The following is an 8,423-nucleotide window of genomic DNA, read 5'->3' as shown; positions in this document are numbered from 1 at the left end:
TGACGTTTTGAACGCTATTTAGATAATGCAGTGTATGTGGAACCTCATGCAAAAAATAATAATTTAACTAAGAAAATCATAATCCATTCTATTTATTCTAAGAAAAAAGAAAGTGGGATTATGGTTCGAATACTAGTCAAATAAAAATTCGATACATTACCCACTCTCTATTTTTGCCAATCTATATTATAAAACAGAGCGGCTTCTGTTAAAATGTCTAGGCATATAAACGAGAGCAACCTCTACAACTGTTAGATCATTTTTAAAAAAAAATTATGATCGTACGATTAGGAAAAAAATAAAATAAGGAATTAATACTTAATCAATTTTTTTTTACCAAATATCTGTCTCTCAAATTGGTTTTGATACTTTGTGAAAATGGAAAAGTTGATGTGAATTTAGAGGCAAATGTGTTCATGCACGGGAATTACGTCCTAAAAGATATAAAACTTATGTTGAAAGTGTCTTTAGACACGGGCAATTCGCTAGTACTGTATAACATCAGTCGGAGGTTGGCGAGAAAATTAGTAGGTTAGTAGTCCACATGTGGTTTAAAAGCTGTTTATCGCCATGAACCCCAAATGCCTCAGACGAGACTCAAATCTTAGCCTCTCTTGTGGTATAAGTAAGAGATAACCGCTGGGCTACAAGTCGTTGGTTTAATAGAGCATCTCCAAAAGGCTTCCTACTTGGGCTCTCTTGGCTATTATACCTAGCCAAATTCAAAATTCAATGTTCTAAGAGGCTCTTTACTTGGCTAGGCACTTTGCTTTTGTCTACTTCAACTAGCTACTAGTAGAGGGTAAACAAGACTAGCTACTCTCTCGCTCTCTCATTCTATTTACCTTTTTGCCACTCAAATTTATGGGTAAATGTACAAAAATAAATAAATTTAGAAAATTGATTTTGACACTCCAGTTTTAACCACTGACACTCCACTTTGTGTGTTGATCATGTGGGATTACAAAATAGAAAGTAAAATGCCATTGACTAAAAGTAAAGTGCCAAAATCGTTGTCCTTAAATTTATTTGGATAGAGAGCAAAAGTAGAGAACAGTGTTGGAATTCATTGATGGAAATTAAAGTGAACAGGCAGAGTAGATATTATCTATTTTTAGGCAAAAGTGGAGAGTAGTGTCGGAGATGCTATTCCCTACTTAAACAACCGAGTTTCTATGCGAATGCAGTATGCGGATCTTTTATGAGGATACTTTATGTGAGGATGGTTTGAGTTTGCATTCAGGCCGTCCATCTCGATAATTAATGGTCCAAATTTAATATAAATTTTTTCGGTATCTTTTTTCCGAAAGAATTTATTTTTAATCTGAATTATTAATTATCGAGATGAACAATTTGGATCCCATAAAAATCCTCACACGATCCTCATGGGGAGCAATCCTCACGGAGAATATCGATCCGTGAAAAATATGTGAGGCACGGGTCCAACCCCGTTAGCCCGCGGCGAATGCACGAGATGTGGGCATATTACGCGGCTCCGCAGGAAAGCCCCGGCAACTTGACAAGAGCAAGAAACAAAATCTGCACAACTTTTGAAGAGACAATTATGTGTCGTACTGAAATAACCTTTTGTATTTTACTCCCAGCTGTCATTGACACTTTTTCTCGTACCCAAGTTCCAACCAAGATTTGAAACCATGCATTTAATAATATTTCAGCTTAATAAATACTAGTATCTCCTTATGATGGTGGTAAGTAAGAGTGGGTCTGGATTATGAAGTAGGCACTAATAACTTTTTTTTCCTACTTTATTCAAATTTATTTTGTATATGTTAGTTTTGCGTCAAATTTTGGTGCCTTACTGGTTCATCTGGACGAGAGTAATCAAAAAAGTATAAAAAAGTAATTGAAACCCATAATTTTTTTGTAAAATACAAAAAATAAGTTAAAAAGCTATCTCTTTTACTTATTTTTGTTTTTCAAAAAAATATGAGTTTCGATCAAACTTTTTTTTATTGTTTCGGTTTCTCTCATCGAAACGAACTAATAAGTCACAAAATTTTGACGTAAAACGAACATGTACAATAAATTTGAAATAAAGATAGGTAGTTCCTGTTCGACCATGGTGGGGTGGGATCTGAATTTCTTCGAGCTCTGTTTTTCTATTTTTGTTTTTGGTCATTTCGAGCGCCCGGCGAGGTACAAGTATCTGTTGTACCGGAATAAGAGCTATTCCAACCCATTGCCATTTTTCCGGTTATTGACGAAACTTTTAATGCATTACTCAATTGGCTAGATAATTACTACCGACATCCACGCGAACCCATTTACTTTCAGTAACATTAAACTTGCTCATTGATAATCACTCAATATTGCTTAATCTTGGTGTTTAAGTCCTCTAGTATGTTGTGTTAATGTACATATTTTGTTATTTTTATGCAATATTACACGTTAGGTAGGTTTTTGTGTGTTTCAGGTACTTCGTAGGCGCGTTTGAATGCCAATGAATCCTCTTGGTGCAACCAAGTACCTAAGGCCATGTGTCACCCCGTTGTTGTGTCCGAAAAGTCTTGAAAAGATGGGTTGGAGGTTGCTCGGAACGCCCAAGGGTCAAGAGAATTGAAGGAGATGTGAGGATTTTTCCAAAACTATTTATTTTCCGACCAACTGAGGGTAGATTCCTCATATCCTTTGATGTAAAAATTATCTTGGATCCAAATTACTTGGATTAGAAAATAGACTCAACAAACTTTCCACCGGTCCAAAGAACACCCAAATCCAAGTTTCGGAGTGTCCAGAGTGAGCTTGCGGAATTCAGCCAAACAAAATCTACCTTAATGGTCTTGGTATCGATACCAGGTTGTATAGGCATCGATACCAATCACCTTAAATCACTCAGAAGCCGCTGAACATAACACTGGGTATTGATATCAGGTTGCATAGGTATTGGTACCAATGATTTCGAGCATATTTTTGCCACTTTTTCAACCTTCCATTTATGGAATAGCATCTACTTATGGTATGTTTTAGGCACCCCACTACAGATTTATAATTATATTCCTGTCCTTTATCTCGATTATATATATATTTTTTGGGAAATAGATCATTTTATAGCACCAAAACAACAGGGAAAACACCCTTCCAAACAAATTGTACAAGCAACCTAGCTACACACTACATCACTCTACAAAAACTCTGGGAATACTAGGCCAAAAAATTCTACGCAGAAGTTTCCAAAGCTCACACATGCTTTGGTTCTCCACTGAACTAGGAATCACTTTCCAAGAATAAACATGAGATCTAATGTACTCATCTGTACCATCCAACACTTCAGGTGCACATCTAGATCTCCCACCAAAGATACGGGAATTTCTCTCCATCCAAATGTGATAAACTGCTGCAGCCAAGACTAATTTGAAAAGGAGTGATTAGAAAGAATTACCCCTACAGAAATGAATTGCCTAACTAACTTCAGAATTCCATAGACCAGCCTTCCTTTGAATATGAAATCTGGATAAAATGACTTCCCAAATGTTGGTTGAATAACTGCAATGAAAGAATAAGTGCTGCAAAGACTTATCAGCCTAGGAACAAAGCACACAAATAGGGTCATCATCCTAAAATGACTTTCGTAATCTGTCCTTAATGGAAAGCCTTTGAAGACAGGCAAGCCATAAAATGAATGCCCATTTTGGTACATTCCGAGGGAACCAAACTAGGGATGCCCAAGGGATTTTCTCACTTTTGGATCTTATAGCTTCCCAAGTATGCTTAGTTGTATACTGACCATTAGGTGATATATGCCACCGAACTTCATCTTCCATCTCAATTTGAGGAACCAGATTCCCAGGAATAGCCATCTGAATTTGATGAATCGGATTGTTCCTTGGCCTAGGCCAATGCCAAACACCATTAGAGATTACTGAGCTAACTTTCGCAGATGCAACTGTATCCAAACTAGACATTGTTCTGTCGTCCAGAATCTTATAGAGAGGCCCCCTTGGATGCCAATTGTCATACCATAAAGAAGTACCCAAACCATTGCCTATATGATGTTTAACAAAATTTTGACCCAGACCTCTCAATTTAAGAATTTTCCTCACAGTCCATGAACAATCGTAGGGTACCTTCATCACCCAAAAATGCTGGTCCTTTATGATATAGTTGTGAACCCATTTAACCCACAAAGTGTCCTGTTTTTTACAGTTTTTTACAGAGGGCCCATAAGTGCCTTAGCATAGTGGCTTTATTCCATTCCTTAAGTGAGCTCAAACCCAAACCTCCTTTAGCTTTAGGGGTACAAACTTCCATCCACTTGACTTTAGCTCCTCCTCTTTTGAGTTTAAGACCTGACCAGAGGAAAGCCCGTAACATAGCCTCAACTTCTTTCATAATCTTCTGAGGTAGGATGAATAGTGAGCGTCAATAATTTTGCATACTAAAAAGGACAGATTGAATAAGCAAAGCCCGACCCCAAAAAGACAACAAACTGTTTGACCAACTAGCAATTCTCTGTTGAGTTCTTTCTTTTAACTGAACACAATCATCATATTTGAGTCTAGTTGAAATACGGGGAACTCCCAAGTATTTCACAAGAAGAGACCCTTCAGGAATTGGAAGAATGCTAAGAATATCAGTCTTAACAGTAAGGTTAACACCTGAAAAGAAGATCTGGCTTTTGAGAAGATTAGGTTTAAGGCCAGAGGAATGGTAAAAATCATCCAGAGCTTTCTTGAGAATAGCAATGGAGTGGCAATCAGTTCCAGCCATTAAGAATAAATCATAAGCAAAAGCAAAATAAGAAATAGACAGAGCTGAACACTTTGGATGGTAATTGAACTGACCCTCAGAAATCTTCTTTTGGAGGATTGCATATAGACCTTCCATTATCAAGAGAAAAAGATATGAAGATATAGGGTCTCCTTGTCTAAGGCCTTTCTCCCCTTTGAAGAAGCCCTCCAATTCCCCATTTCTCACAATTGAATACATAGCTAAAGTAATACAAATTCTTACCTAAGAGATGAATTTGGAAGGAAAGTTCAGAGCTACCATGACTTCAAAGAGAAAATCCCAATCGACAGAATCGTAGGCCTTCATAAGATCTATCTTAATGGCACATCTAGCTGGCCCAGAGTCTCTTTAACAGTTCCTAACAAGTTCTTGCATGAAGAGAATGTTATCAGAGATTGACCTTCCTTTGACAAAAGCTGTTTGAGCTTTGTTGATAATGTGAAGGAGGGCAGGTTGTAACCTATTGGCAAGAATCTTAGTAATAGCTTTGTAAATGGTATTACAATAGGCAATGGGCCTGTACTCCTTCATAGATTGATGGCAGCTAGTTTTAGGAATTAGAGTTAATGTAGTGGCATTAACATCTCTTAATAAAACACCAGTTTGGATGAAGGAAAGAACAGCTGCAGTTACCTCATCTCCTACCACAGTCTAGTTTTTTTGAAAGAAACTAGCATTATAACTGTCCGGCCCTGGGGATCTATCACCATTTATAGCAAAATTAGCTACCTTAACCTCGTCAGGAGTAACTGAAGATATGAGAGAAGCATGAAAAGAGGTAGGAACAGTGTTAGTGAAAGTTAACCTCTCATTTGTGGGTCTTTTATGCTCAAATTTGGAACCAAACATATTATTGTAGAATCTGAGAATTTCCTCCTTAACAGCTTGAGGTTCTTCCAGTCTAGTACCCCCATCATCACATATAGAGATAATTTTGTTCCTCATCTTGTGGCTAGCAACTTTCTTATGGAAAAATTTCGTATTATTGTCACCCAAGTTTAACCTTCTAATTCTGGACTTCTGTCTACTCCAACTCTCCTCAGCCAAGTTGAGCTCATTGTAATGAAGAAGGCAAAGTTTCTCATATTCCATTAAAATAGGATCCCCATGGGCATTAGCACACCTACTCTAAATATTGGCAAGCTCTTCATTTGCAGGCAAAACTTGCTTCTGAATGTCATTGTAAAAATCCTTATTGAGCTTCTTCAGACAAGGTTTAAGCCTTCTCAATTTCTTGTATAAAAGCAGCATAGGAGAATAATCAAAATCTATTTGAGCAGCCCCAAGAGAAATTGTCACACCCTGAATTTTCAACATAATTATAATAAAAACATTTCCAATAAAAATCCTGCGCAATAGTACATCATAATACCCCAAAATGCTTCCCATAACTCATCCGAGAGAACAATCAAGTTTAAAAGCTTACAATAATGCACTCCGGCCCCAAATTTCATAGTTAAGCAAAAGATGACAAGTTTAGAGATTACATGATTTTCAAGTCAAAAGATTAGCTCAAAATTACAATAATATCTCCCAAAAGGATTTTACAAAGATGTCAAAGGTAATTCTTCCGTTGTCCGCAAATTTAAGTTCAAATATTACAATCCTGGCTCGAAGCCTCAAGTTATACAAATACCAAAATAATCTTACAGTTTACATTAATATTCCTTCCAAATACTACTTTCAAATCAAATGCAGAATGTCGCCCATTTTATACCTTCGAAAGATATGATCAACAAGCACAACATGCACGCCATGCCACTTCCATACTTTATACTTGAAAATGATAGGTTGAGCTACATTAGCCCAGTAGAGAAATCTATACACAAGTTATAAGAAAACATAATGAGTCATGCATCTAGAGTGAATAAGTATAGACAGATATGCCCAAGGTATATATGGCTATCAACTAGCAGCTCACTATGGTTACAGGATTCTAGACAATCCTATATACAACATCTATCATCTCACACGAAATCCGTTTCCTCTAGTCACTATATACTACAATGATATTTAGATTCTTAAGTCAATATAACCAACATTGCCCTTAGAGTCACCACGGCTTTTCCCAGGTCTTTTCCCTGAGTCGAACTGGAAGAAAGTCACGTGGCTTTACCCTGGTCTATTCTCAAATCCGCAGAGTAGTGGGGTCACTACGGCTTTACCCGGGTCTATTCCCTCTTTCACAGAGTAATAGGGTCACCACGGCTTTACCTAGGTCTATTCCCACATTCACAGGGCACTTGGGTCACCACAGCTTTATCCGGGTCTATTCCCATATTCAATATATAGTCACGTTGCAAACATATCGATACGACTTCACAATAGAGTCAACCCTACGATGATCGTTATGAGAGTGACACCTACATATCAATGAGCACTTCCATCATGTCCCATCTCGCAGTAACCTATCTCATACTGATGACAACTCGTCACATCACCATTTTAACGTTAGTTTATTGGTTAATCGGATCATCTCATATTTTCCATTATCGTCATCGTTTCATAATCTGTGTTCAAGTGTCCCAATCATTCACGAATCATTCATAATGTATCATGATTCTCGTTCTAATACTCCACGATTGTCGATGTTCAAACATTTCGATACTAGGTGTCCAACATAAAGGATTACGATCAAACTCATGAACGCATGGGTTATAACCTCAGAGAAAGAACCACAACGTGAGAGTCTACACGAATAGTAACAAGGAAGAAACGAAACAATAGGATATGAGTGCAATAAAAATGTATCTCCGAGCAAGGATCGAAAGTGTGTCAAGTTTGAATCTCATTTAGTATTGATAATCAACCGAAAGTACTATAATATCCAAGTTTTGCCCAACACAAAGCTATGAACGAATGAACATCTAGTGACCAAAGGAATATATATTTCGATGTTAAGAAGTGGTTCGGAGGTGTTGAGAAGGTGTTAGAAGTGATGGGGGATCAACACAATCAACGAATGATCAATGAAGTTCAAAACAGTTTTCTGAGTCATTGGTACCAATACCTCAAAAAGTAGGTATTAGTACCAAACCAATCTAGTGAGCAATCAGAGTCAAGGTATTGGTACCTCAAAAAGTAGGTATCGGTACCAAAGGTACCGGTACCTCAAAAAGTTGGTATCGGTACCACTGCATTACAGTGTGCGATTTGCAGAAAATCAAGAAAGAGCATAACTTCAAAATTCAACGAACTAAGGCACGATTCATGCACACAATCAACTCATAAACACATAAAGATAGTTAGATTTCTCTACCTCGATTATCAAAGCCGAACCCAAACAGATTGATCAAGCCCTAGACTCCGAAAACATCGAACCAAGCAAAATACGCCTTTTCAAGCTAAATCCACCGGGATACGAGCTCAATAACGCGAATGGATGAAGGATTGAAGGTTATTTGCCATGGGTTTTGAGTGAGGGTTGGAGTTTTGAGTGTTGGAGAGGGAGAGAGTGCAGAGAGTGGGGGAGAGATCGGGGGGTGGAGAGAGAGTGTGAGGAGTAAAATACTTCTCTACACACACACCCACACATATATATACCAACATAAACACATATTGCACTTGCACCCTCCTACAAACAATTTCATCACATTAACCCCAACTCATTTAAACTTAATAAATTTCATGTCTTTCTCAATTTCTAACATTTATAAAACGTTTAAATAATATCC

The 8,423-nt window shown here is 37.5% G+C and overlaps 1 protein-coding gene across 1 annotated transcript; it reads right to left on the bottom strand.

Moving 5' to 3' along the window:
• Positions 1-1,485: 1,485 nt before the first annotated feature.
• LOC131323720 (uncharacterized) lies at positions 1,486-5,841 on the bottom strand. Its single transcript, XM_058355565.1, has 7 exons — positions 5,457-5,841; positions 5,076-5,209; positions 4,408-4,971; positions 4,264-4,356; positions 3,670-4,151; positions 3,401-3,542; positions 1,486-1,539 (listed from the first exon to the last, which is right to left on the bottom strand). The coding sequence occupies exons 1-7, from the start codon at positions 5,839-5,841 to the stop codon at positions 1,486-1,488; spliced, it is 1,854 nt and encodes a 617-aa protein (XP_058211548.1).
• Positions 5,842-8,423: the final 2,582 nt, after the last annotated feature.

Source organism: Rhododendron vialii, chromosome 4a (genome assembly GCF_030253575.1).
Source record: "Rhododendron vialii isolate Sample 1 chromosome 4a, ASM3025357v1".
In the NCBI taxonomy this organism is placed as follows: domain Eukaryota; kingdom Viridiplantae; phylum Streptophyta; class Magnoliopsida; order Ericales; family Ericaceae; genus Rhododendron; species Rhododendron vialii.
This window is presented reverse-complemented; position numbering and strand designations above follow the sequence as displayed.

Coding starts and splice junctions, on each gene's coding strand:
- LOC131323720 (XM_058355565.1), bottom strand. CDS start 5,841: ATGGAATATGAGAAACTTTGCCTTCTTCATTACAATGAGCTCAACTTG. Junction 4,152..4,263: donor CTAAAGTCAAGTGGATGGAA/GTTTGTACCCCT, acceptor TGTAAAAAACAG/GACACTTTGTGGGTTAAATG. Junction 3,543..3,669: donor CCTTGGGCATCCCTAGTTTG/GTTCCCTCGGAA, acceptor CTTTGTTCCTAG/GCTGATAAGTCTTTGCAGCA.